Source organism: Chiloscyllium punctatum, chromosome 10 (assembly GCF_047496795.1).
Source record: "Chiloscyllium punctatum isolate Juve2018m chromosome 10, sChiPun1.3, whole genome shotgun sequence".
Lineage (NCBI taxonomy): Eukaryota > Metazoa > Chordata > Chondrichthyes > Orectolobiformes > Hemiscylliidae > Chiloscyllium > Chiloscyllium punctatum.
In genome coordinates, this window is record NC_092748.1 from 37,482,913 (window position 1) to 37,495,417 (window position 12,505).

Sequence of the window (12,505 nt, forward strand, 5' to 3'; positions counted from 1 at the left end):
ATGGTGCTTTTCCAGCACCACACTTTTTGACTCTGATTTCCAGCATCTGCAGTCTTTACTTTCTCCCATCAAGAATCAATTGCTTTGCCTAATGTTAAATTGTCAAATGATTAGGTGTAACCGTATTCTGATCTGACAGTAGAAAAGTCCGAAGACTAATGTTATTTTCAACCATGTTTTAAACTAAATGAAACTTATGATAAGTTATCATAGCTATTTTGTAGAGCATTACAAAATAAGGTTGACTTTACTGTGCCCTTTGTATAACCATTTTTGGCAATATTTAAACTTTCTCAGATCTTTGCCAACTTCACAAATAATTTGATTTCTTGGCAGGATCCTGGATGTTAGCAAAATCTCTCCAATTAAGTTGGCATTGTGGAGATACAATAACTAACTGTTTCGTCCTCAAATTGTAATAAAGATATTTTTATGGAGGAAATAATGAGCAAAAAAAAGCTAAAAACTCTTTTTCCTGAAAACTTTTTTTTTCTTTTTAAAATGTTGAAACAAGATAAATAGATTTGCCAGCAGAAAAGGAGAGATTCATTTAACCATTTTAGATTATGTTTGTTTTCCTAGGATGATGATGACTATTCGTCTCCAAGCTTGCTTGGTCAGAAGAAACCTGGATATCATGCACCAGTGGCACTATTAAATGATATACCACAATCAACTGAGCAGGTAGAATTTTGTTTCAACGGAATGAGCAATTGAATTGTTGTTGGTCCTGTGAACAGTGTCAGTGGAGAGCAAGCAGTGTCTGTGGAAGTTTGTCCTTTTCGAGCTGAGATTTCCATTTGAGACAACGTTATTGAAATTATTGACAAAGATATCTTATTTTACAAGAGCTTTGGCAGCACTTGCATTTGTTTACTTAGTTTCTTTAGAAGTAAAACATATCTGTAAAATTGTTGATATATTCTGGAAATAAGCTGTGAAATAGTAGATTGAGCCAGCATATTAATTAAAATGTAAAGTTTTGAATATTTACTGCTTAACTTTGCTTTTTTTTCTTTATTTATTTTGTATGTACAGTATGATCCATTTGCTGAACATCGACCGCAGCGAATTGCTGAACGGGAAGATGAGTACAAAGCACGTAGGAGACAGATGATTATTTCCCCTGAACGTCATGACCCGTTTGCAGATGGTAATTTTTTCAGATTGTGCTGACCTTTCTTTGTATGAGGGTGTACAACAGTTCAGCCCTTGAACTTTATTTGCTTTGCTTATTTTGCAGTTTGAACTATTTAAAACATCTTATTTGAGAACTTGTTAAAATTAGATTAAACTATGAAAAACACTTCAAATCTTGCATATCTGTATCTTAAAACATATGCAACATGTGAAGGGTTACCATTACCTCTTTTGTTGTCTACACAACAGGCTGTTGAAACAATATGACTGAAAATTTAAATATTTAAGTGTGTTCAGAAATGTCCATTGCCTTCCATGTCAAATTAGTGACACATTCTTGTGTTTTCAAGCAGACCTGCTGGCTGAATTTTTGTTCTTGTTTGTAATAAATGTTTATTTCTTCTTTTGAAAAAGCATAACATTTGGAAACCTTGATAGAACAGTATTTTCAGCACTGGTCTTGTATGGAAGGTACATGTACAGAAATAATTAGCTGAAGGATTAAATTTTTTTTAAAAAGGCCTTTCCAAATGTATGCAGAGGTTTGCTGGCCCACCAAACAAGCCATCTCCCACAGAATACAAGTTGAAAGTGTCAACTTGCTTTTACCCTGCTTTGTTCCTTTGGCCTACCAGAACAAATTAGATTAAATACAGATGGGATCTTATAATCAGTTATAATCTTGGAACGTTGTAATCAATCTTTAAGCTTTAGTATTTGTGAACTGATCCAACCAATATTCCGAACAACTGACTCAAAACTAACCACACGTATAAAACCTTGTAAATTTGAGACTGGCCTGTAGTTCTGAAACTGATTTAGATACATTGCTATCAAAAACATAATTTTGTACACATTAAGTAATGCTATTAGTGTGTGGCGTTGTCCATACATAAAATAATAATTGCATGAATGTGTTTTTGAAAACTTAACTAAAAAACAAATCTTTAACAAACTAGGTTGGATTTTTCATAGTTTTCAATTGGTTCACTGCTGTACAAGTTGAATCTTTTAAGAATTGGCTTGCGCCCTTACCCTCTGCAGTCATTGGCTGAGTAATGTCTTTATTTTAAAAACCACTGACTTCTATAAACATAAATTTAATTCTCTAAAATGTGTTTCTTTGGATAAATAATTCAAAACTTCGAATTTTGCAACCTTTACAGTTAAACTTAAAAAAGGCTTTGTTTGTTCTAATTTTTGCAAAGCATAGATTGTTGCTGAACATTTTGAAGCATATAAACCCATTGCTTCGAAGTGATATTATCTTGATGAAAATAACATTTGAGCTTCTCCAATTATTCACTAGCCACACTAAAAAATTCATATACATGAGCATTGAATCATAACAGGATTGGCATTGGTGCAAACTCCTACCTGTCCTCTTTCTAGATTGATAGCATGCCAACACCCACTTTTGAGATCTACACATACTGAATGGCAACTTGAGTGTGATGCAACAGGTTATGCCTGTGGAATAATTTTTCTCCAAGGATCTGTGTTTTCATGAGAAATGGAAACATAAAAATGAATTGACAAAGGAGAATCTGGCTATTTCAATTCTGTGATAAAGACAGATTTCTCACATCTCGGCTGGAGCTTGTCATCCTCTGAAATAATTTGGAGTGGCCTTTTGGAAGCTATTTTAATGGTAGTTAGTTAGATGCTAGTCATGTGGTTGCTGTTGGGAGGCATAGTGGGCCAGATGGAAGTTTTTGTTTTTTTTCAGGTGAGTGAGTTTGTATTTAACAGTAATATCAGAAGTGTTGCTCTATTTAGTACATTTTCAGTTTAACTAGTGATACAGGTCTAATTGAAAGAGGTATCAAACCAACGAAATGTATGTTTTATCAGGGATAGAATCTGACATTTTTGTAACTGTATTTGCTCTAAATATGTTTGCCGGAATTCCACGGGCCCATACTAACTGTCCTTAATTTCTTTCCTACAGCAGTACTGCTATGACAGTCCTGTCTGCATTCTTAAGGGTGCAGTGCAACAGATCGTGTGTAGGTTATGCTGAAAAAGTAAACCAAAAGGAAGTCCAATGAAAGTGGCAGTATGACACTGCCAGTGTAGCATGTTTTTAGACAAACCCAAGCTCATAATCCCAAATTAAAGTATCCTGTTGAAGTAACTTTTTATGCTTAAATAGTTGCATTTACAATTATTTTTTTAATATGGTTAATATTAAACAGGTAAAATTTGTGTTCTCCTAAGAAGTTTATTAGTACACATATTGAGTGAGATTTTAAAAACTAACACAAGGTGTGATGTTTTGAATTTTAAAACCCTTTCCAAAGTGTTACTAATGGTAAAGAGATAATTTTCTAGGCTTCTGTTCTGCTGCTTGAAGTCAGAACTGCTGATGGACACACAGGCCCGCCAGTGTACGTATTCCGGAACATCAACAAAGGAAAACCAACAATAATGGACACTTAATGTGTTTTGATGTCTTGCGTATGATTTGCTTATAACTGTACTTAGGCATTTATTTTAGATTGTTGTAATTATTACTGTTTGTATTCAAGCAGGTTAAATTGACCATCAGGTCGCTTCTCTGTAAGTTGCTGTGATTTGAACAAATATAAAAAATTGAGAAGTCAGCAATTTTAAACTTAAAAGTTGAACCAAAATAAACTAAAATACTAATGCGAAAATATCATAACTAGATAAAATAATATTGACTTTTCTCTTATATTTGCACTAATTGTTATTTGGTCTGTTCTCACTATTTTTGTCCCTCAGGTGGAAAGACACCAGACCCTAAGGTCCATGCCAGAACTTACATGGATGTTATGCGAGAACAGCATTTAACAAAGGAAGAGGTAATGCACCTTCTTGCTTTTGAAATGTTAGTTTTACTTATGCGCAACATCTTGCGTATCCATGTAAAATAAACTACTTTTATGTTAAAGTTTGGTTTATCTATTAATTTGTTTATTTTAGAGGGAAATACGGCAACAGCTTGCTGAGAAAGCTAAGGCTGGAGATCTTAAGGCAGTCAATGGATCAGCCCAACAGCCTGCTAGGCGCAAGCGTCGCTGGGATCAGACAGCAGATCAAACTCCCAGTGCCACACCCAAGAAAGTATCCAGCTGGGACCAAGCAGAGGTGAGGGGGAATGCTAACATATTTTCGTTCAAAGAAAATTGAAATAGTGCAAATGCTATAAATTTGAAATAAAAGCAGAAAATACTGAAAATATTCTGACAGCATTCTATGAAGAGAAGCAGAGAGGTAATGTTTCAAGTCAGTGGTCCTTCATCAGAATTCTGGCCTAAAACATTAACTCTATTCCTCTCTCCAGAGAAGCTACCAAATCTGCAATTATTTAGAGTACCTTCTGTTTTAGTATTTTTGTTCTCAGCAGTGCTTGCCTTTCTCTTCTTAAGTGATCCACAGCAGAGTATGCATATTTTAATATTGGGAAGCCAGATTGTGCCTCCCTCGTGGATGTTTCTAAAGAGAGATCAGAGCCACAAAACTAAGCAAACTTTTTTTTCTGACTTGATGTGACACTGAGCAAGTTTATTAACTCAGAATGTATCAGTGATTACTTCCTCTTTATTTAAGTGGCCGAGTATCCTACCATGTGGCATACTTATTCACTCAGTGTTATGAATGGTAGAAAACATTATGTGGTGTATTTCTTTGATGTTTCATTCACATGATCTTCAAGACTCAATAAGGTTCATTTTATAGTCCGTACTCCTGTCTTCCATCACCAAATCAGTTGTTTGAATGCACCCATTCTGAGGTTACACCTGCAGGAGCTAAAAGATTAAAATAAGTTCGGGAGGGAAGGATGGAGTATTACACAAACAGGAATGAAATCACCCCAGCTACTTATGCTTATTTTGAAATACCCTTTTAAAAATGCTTTTTAATGGCGAAGAGGTTAATTTCCTCGCATCTGTAGAAATCCACTAATTTGAATCTGGACTTGTGGAGTTTCTTGTCAAGTAATTGGATAATTAGTAAAAGAATGTGTAAGAAATAGGAGCAAGATTCAACCATTCAGCCCTTTGAACCTACTCTGCCCTTCAATGAGATCATAGAGTCACAGAGATATACAGCACGGAAACTCATCCATGTCGACCAGATACCCTAAATAAATGTCATCCCATTTGCTAGCATTTAGCCCATATCCCTCTAAACCCTTCCTGTCCATATACCTATCCAGATGTCTTTTAAATGTTGTAATTGTACCAGCGTTCACCACTTCCTCTGGCAGCTTATTCCATACAAGTTACACCCTCTACGTGAAAAAGTTGCCCCTTCGGTCCCTTTTAAATCTTTCCCATCTCACCTTAAACCTATACCCTCTAGTTCTGGACTCCCCCATCCTGGGGAAAAGACCATATCTGTTTACCCTATCCATGCCCCTCATGATTTTATAAACTTCTATAAGATCACCCCTCAGCCTCCAATGCTCCAGGGAAAATAGCCCTATCAGTCTCTCCCTGAAGCTCAGACCCACCAACCCTGGCAACATCCTTGTAAATCTTTTCTGAACCGTTTCAAGTTTCACAACATTCTTCCTATGGCAGCGCGACCATGATTGATCTTGTACTTCAGTTTTTTCTGCACTATCCGTGTGTGTGCCTTGATGTTTTTAATACATAGAAATCTGATCTCAGTCTTAAGTGACTGAACCTTAACAGCCCTCTTTGGCAGACAATTCCAAAGATTCACCAACCTCTGAGCAAAGAAATTGCTCCTTAAATTGATTGCTTTAATTACTAGAAAGAAAGCAAAAAGTCAACAGTGTTAGTTTCTTTTCAGTTTTCACTAATCACATGAAACCAAGCTAAACAACCATTTGGCAAACTGCTATAGAATTAACAATGCTTCATTACTTCCTTACAATTTTGATACTTGCCATTAGTTTCTAACTACAAGACCTACATTGCTTTATCAGGAGACCAGAATCAATACGGTAGTCGTCTCCTTTTGGTTATCTTTTTCTTTCTTCACACTCAGCAACATTTCAGTTAATTCATATCCTGAGAAATACCAGTGTAAATTCCAGTATAAACTAGAGCTGTAGTTAATTGCTAATTCAGTATTAACACTGATTATTAAATCACTTTTTGCTGTTTTTTGCAAGAATCTGAATCTGCAACTTTTTTGTGAGCAATTTGTGGAGTTCCTATTTTCATGGCGTATTATTACATGTTATTCTTTGAAAATTTATTTGGTCATACTTAATGAGTCTTCATTGATAAATTCAAGCTTATTTGTGTACTTCCTCTCTAGACTCCTGGACACACACCTGGACACACACCTGGGCACACACCTGGCCACACTCCAGGACATACCCCTGGTCACACTCCTGGAAACACTCCTTCTCAGAGCCGATGGGATGAAACACCTGGTCGTTCAAAAGGCAGTGAGACTCCTGGTGCAACCCCAAGCACAAGAATGTGGGAGCCTACTCCTAGCCACACGCCAGCAGGGGCTGCTACACCTGGACGAGATACACCTGGGCATGCTACGCCAGGTCACGGAGGTGCAACTTCCAGTGTGCGCAAAAATAGATGGGATGAAACTCCAAAAACAGATAGGGGTGAGATTAACTTTTCTTTCTGTAATGAAAATTACACTTCTGTGGAGGTGATTCATGTTAAAGATTAAGAAAATATAACTGTTTAAACTTCTGTGGAATAGTTTTGAGCGTGTTCATTTGAGATCTTAAAGACTTCAGAATTCTTAGTTAGCTTAGTTAACTTAGTTGCATTTCACTAATACATGATCTTAAAATTGAGATGATGGAATTTTTTACCACAATATGCCCAAGCATGAGCAGGATAAATGTTTTCCCTTTCCAGTTTTAACTACTTGCTTGTTTCTGAATTGTCTTAATCCTTTGTGGGGATTTCACTACTGAACCTGATCCGATCAACTTTTGCTCTTGATGCACAGACTTTTTGAACAGGGATGCTGAATAGAAATCAGTTGTATAAAACTATCAGTGGAGTTTGCTTTTAACTAAAGACATTATGCCTGTTGTGTTACTCAGCTGTTATTACAATTCAAATAATCAATTCATAATAAACTGGGAATAAAGTTTGTGAATGTCTTTGGCCAGTCTCTGAATGGTTGATCTACTGATTGGATAAACTTGCTCAATTGTCAGCAGACCAAGCATCTGACTGGAAAGTGACCTTTTCCATTTCAGCTTTTCACCAAAAACTTGCCAGCTACTAGGCCAATGGCTCTTTGTTAACAAAATGTACTTTGTAAATCGAGTTTTGGCTACTCCTAGTATATTTCAAATTGTTTTTCCATTTGGTAGTTGTAAAAATTAAGATATTTAGGTTTTCTATTCAAAAAGAGGGACATAGAAACCAAATAAACACCAAAATGTTGCAGATGCTAGAAATGCAAAATAGCACAAAATATTTAAAGTGCTCAATTGGTCAGGTGGCATCTGTAGAGAGAAGCAGTAAATGCTTCAGGTCACTGAAAAGTCATTTGTTTCACAACTGATGCTGAAAATATTTTCAACATTATCCAGTTTTATTACACAGAGACCAGTTGGCCTTTCCACAGCATCTGAATTATCTCAGTAATCTTAGTGGTTGAAAAGAGCATCGTGAAGAATCTGATTTAATTTCTTCCAAATAAGTTGTTTAATTTGTCTATTACTTTGTTGACAATAACTTAATGTTACGGATTTGTTAAGGATTAAAGATGTAAAAGGATCAGAGCGAAACTTTAATGATGTTGGGGAAGTTAAGGCCTGATAAGAGAGCAGTCAAAGATGATGAGAATTCTCAGATAAAAAGTGGGAATTTTTTTAGTGCATGGAAATTCATTTCAAAATTTGAGTAATAGGGAAATCAGTGTGTGTCTTAGGTAACACGTAATTGCTAAAATTTAAGTGTCATGTGAAGTGTGATACAATTTTTTTATAAATATTTTATGAGAAACATTTTAAAATCTTTTACAGAACATCTACATTAAAAACAAGTAATATCAAAATACAGAAAGATAGAGGTAGTACAACAATGTCATATCACAATAATCGTTTTTAAAAAACAGTTACTTCCATATCTTTTTTAAAAAAAGATGAGAAATTCAGTTGTATTTTGGAACTTTGTTTCTGATCTGACCAAAATAATATTTTTGTGTTTTTAAAATTTCATAAATTAGGTATTGTAGTTAGTGGAAAATGCTTTAAATACTAAAACTACTTAGATCCACCAGCATATCAAAGGACATATAATGATTTAGATGAGATTCCTTTATTAGAACTTGGATATTCTTAAACAAAGCCACTCTTTGACAGATCAGCTTTTTGTTTCTGCTATGGATGAGGAAAGCAGTTATGCTTTTCATAATTAAAATATTACAGTCCATTGTGCAAATTAAAGTAGTACAGGTGTGCATAGTCTGTCATATCCTTCAGAGTAGCTATTCAAATGTATCTTGAAATTTCTAATACTGTCAGCACAGTTTTTGATTTAAAATAAAAAACATAGTTCATGTACTCTTAAACTGGTATTAATAACGACATATTTGGTTCTTCTACTTGTGGAAGTGTTTTACTTTTTGGTTTGCATGATTAGGTAGGAGGCATAATGTTAATATTGAATAATGTTCCTTTTAACAGTTAGTGTGGATGGTTTAACACCGAAAGAACTGTCGATGCTGTAAATTAGAAACAAAAACAGAAGGGTCACTGGACCTGAAACATTAACTCTGATTTCTCTTCACAGATGCTGCCAGATCTGCTGAGCTTCTGTTTTTGATTGTTATTGCCAATGGTTTTCTGCTTTCAAAGTGTTGATCTTGAGTTCTTGTTCACTATCTAACTTCTTATTTTAGAAACACCTGGGCATGGCAGTGGCTGGGCTGAGACACCGCGGACAGACCGTGGAGGTGATTCTATAGGTGAAACGCCAACCCCTGGAGCAAGTAAAAGAAAGTCTCGTTGGGATGAAACACCAGTTAGTCAATTGGGTGGCAGCACTCCATTGCTTACTCCCAGTGGAATTACACCAAAGGGCACACCAGCAATGGCTATGGCAACTCCTACACCAGGTATGTGGCGATTGAAACAGAAGCTGTAGTACAGTTGAGTTTAGATTTGTCGTCTTCTTTGATTATGAAGTGCTGTATTTTACATTCAAATATTTAGGCCATAGCTCGGTAATTACTTTGGTCCAAACGGCCTCTTCTTTTGAGTCTGAATGGTATATGTGCGAAGATCACACTGAAGCTGGTCCTATTCTTGTCTATCTGCAGACACAAACTAAACTTAGTGTTTGTTATTGACTTCAAAAATTGCACTTACAACAGTTAACATGTATGGAACAAGGTAGTTGCACCACCAAAACAATTTATTTCTAATTTAAAATTTTAACCAGCAAAAGTTATGATGCAAACTCAGTGCTTTAAATAGCATTGAAAATGATAGCTTTATAAGGTGTTAATGTCATGAATAATGGAATTTAGGCTATTTCTTTTCTGGCATATGCAAACAAACTTAGTCGGAACTAAACTAAGTTGCAGGTTGTGGGAAGAACAGAATTTGCATGTGCTTAATGTTTTGAGGTAACAGTCAGAGAGAAGTAATTAAACATCTAAATGATGCAACAATTTTTAGGTCATTTGATGAGCATGACACCTGAACAACTACAGGCATGGCGTTGGGAGCGGGAAATTGATGAAAGAAATCGCCCGCTTACAGATGAGGAACTGGATGCAATGTTCCCTGAAGGCTATAAGGTAATGTAATAAAGTTTTTGCTGTAAATGGAAGGCACTAGGTTTTCTTGGCACTTATTCATTGGAGGAGAATGCTTCCTACTGAAATTACCTCAGCTGACGACTGGGACATATCTGTCATTAATATGTGTGCATTAACGTGTGCATTAAGGCTGAATTCTGTTGTTCATTTTGTACTTCTGGTCATGTACACGTTGAACAATGTTACATTAAAAATACAGATACTAAGTAAAACCATGCACTTCTAAACCATGGCTGATTGTTATGTTTGGTATGTTTTTACCAAGTTGTTTTGTTATGACAAAGAGGTTTTCTTTCTGTATGCGGGAGGTCTGTCCCATCAAGGTGTCGCATTCTGGCTTTTAGACCATTAACTTCAATTCAGGCTTGATTTTTACCCAGTTCAGCATGTCCCAGTTGGTTGCCATATGAACCGCAACTATTCTGCAGCTGATTGTTAACTTCTTGGGTGCAAAAGATAGAAATACAAGGTTGTAACATTAAACTCTACGTCAGTTTTTGAAAAATGATGGTTGGGTGGCCCTGAGAAATTCTTGGTGAGTTTGCACTTTCTTGTAACAGTAATTATTACCAGACGAGGCTGCTGTGAGTTGTTTGTTCCTGAACAGTAACATTGTTCTATTAAAAGGCATTTCTCTGGGGAAATGGTAGTTTGCACTTTGAAGATGGTGCAGAATGAATGCCAGGTGAACAGTTCACATTTGAGCTTGGCCGAGTGTTATCACTGCAGTCTTCATTCGTAACAGAAAAGTTACATGATCAAATTGCAAGTGGTGTGTTTGCAGCATGTCACAAAAAGTATTCATATTTTTGTACTAATTCAACAATTCTCAACAGAGTTGACTATAATATTATTTACCTTGGTTTGAAATTGAAAAGAAAGTTTGTATCTAAATTATTGCTATCATTTATTCAACAACTATTAATAATTTCCTTTTAAATGTACACAGGTCCTTCCACCTCCAGCTGGTTATGTCCCAATCCGAACACCTGCTCGTAAACTGACTGCAACCCCAACTCCACTTGGAGGCCTAACTGGATTCCACATGCAGTCCGAAGAACGCAGCGCAAAGAACATGAATGACCAGCCCTCTGGGAATCTTCCATTCCTGAAACCTGATGACATCCAATATTTTGACAAATTACTGGTAATGATGGTTTCCTCATTTACCCTGGATATATGCACACAAATGTGAATTTTTTTTTTCAATCATAATCTGTAGCTTGGAAGTTGCATTGATACCGTATAAGGTTTTATTAATGACTTTTTGGAAGTGGAATAACTTCTTATTGTTGCTCAAGGTTTGCTTGTAAAAATGCTGACTCGTAAACTGAACGAGTTTGCACTTGGAAATAACAAGTGTGAAACCTTGAACAATTAAAATACTTGGTTGTCAGGAGGGATATTGTTACATTCCAGAGCACTGTAAATATGTGATGTAATATGGGTTGCATCATCAGGAGATGAAAGGTATGTCAACATGCGAAGTTTGTGCACCTTTGTGGAAGTTGCCATATAGCAAATATGGAGAAATTTTCAAAGTAATGCCAATGCTTAGGGCATAGTAATGGAGAGAAGCATCTGGAGTCAATCAGTGCATGGTATGTGTAGCAACATAGAGTTGAGGGCAATTATTATAGAAGTAAGTTGCCAAGCTCATGGATGAATTTCAAGAATAGCATTATCCATTGCAGCTTGGAAACGTTGGAGCTATGGTATGAAGCATTGTTTGGGATGTATAAATACATACACTGCTTTGAGAAACTAAACTATGTATATTGTATATATTCGGTGTGTGTATATTATTTTATATTCAATTATGTAATTTATCAAAGCAGTATGCAAACCTGTCTTTAAGGTGATCATGGCATGAAATAGTGTTGGCAGCTGGGTATGTGAGGGGGGGGGGGAGGGGGAGAGAGAATCAGGAATTACAGGAAATGGTTAAAGAGAATGTTACAGTCATTGAATGTGTTCTACCTTACCCTCACACTTGCCAATCCCAATTCCCTAATTTGTGTGTTTTTTGGCTTTGGGTCAGATGCTTGTGGGCTCAAACGCAATTCAAGATTATATTATGTCAGCCTAGATTATACAGAGGTTGTGACACACTTTTTAGACATCTTTTATCAAAAGCTATAAAGCTGAAGTTTCTGACACTTTGACTCATAACTCAATTTCTGATTTGACAAATATGGTATGGGTGCATTTACCTTAGTCCAAGCGTGCTATAATTAGAAACAAAAACAGAAGTTGCTGGAAAAGCTCAACTGGTCTGGCAGCATCTGTGCAGAGAAATCAAAGTTAATGTTTCGGATCCGGTGACCCTTCCTCAGGTTCTGATCTACAGCATCCATAGTTCTTTCACTGTTATGCTTCAACAGTATCTTATTTAAAAATGTTGAAATAAGTGTTAGGAGAGTTGTAACCATTTTGAGAAACCGGACTTAAAAGTTGCTGCTTTTGACAAATAAGTATTTGTTATCTGTCCTCGTTATAAGGTTGAAGTTGATGAATCAACATTAAGTCCAGAAGAGCAAAAGGAAAGAAAGATAATGAAGTTGCTTCTGAAAATAAAGAATGGTACTCCACCAATGAGGAAGGT

General features: G+C 36.0%; 1 protein-coding gene across 2 annotated transcripts in view; it reads left to right on the forward strand.

Moving 5' to 3' along the window:
• sf3b1 (splicing factor 3b, subunit 1) overlaps nt 1–12,505 on the forward strand; it is a 59,652-nt gene that overhangs the window by 12,736 nt on the left and 34,411 nt on the right. The window contains exons 3-11 of one of the 2 annotated variants that reach the window (XM_072578936.1): nt 583–684; nt 1,039–1,153; nt 3,889–3,968; nt 4,090–4,254; nt 6,403–6,712; nt 8,977–9,192; nt 9,758–9,879; nt 10,850–11,047; nt 12,402–12,503. In XM_072578936.1, the coding sequence (XP_072435037.1) occupies nt 583–684; nt 1,039–1,153; nt 3,889–3,968; nt 4,090–4,254; nt 6,403–6,712; nt 8,977–9,192; nt 9,758–9,879; nt 10,850–11,047; nt 12,402–12,503 (1,410 nt within the window). Of the gene's footprint in view, nt 1–582; nt 685–1,038; nt 1,154–1,175; nt 3,531–3,888; nt 3,969–4,089; nt 4,255–6,402; nt 6,713–8,976; nt 9,193–9,757; nt 9,880–10,849; nt 11,048–12,401; nt 12,504–12,505 lie in introns of those variants that run through there. The other variant, XM_072578937.1, reaches the window with a different exon arrangement.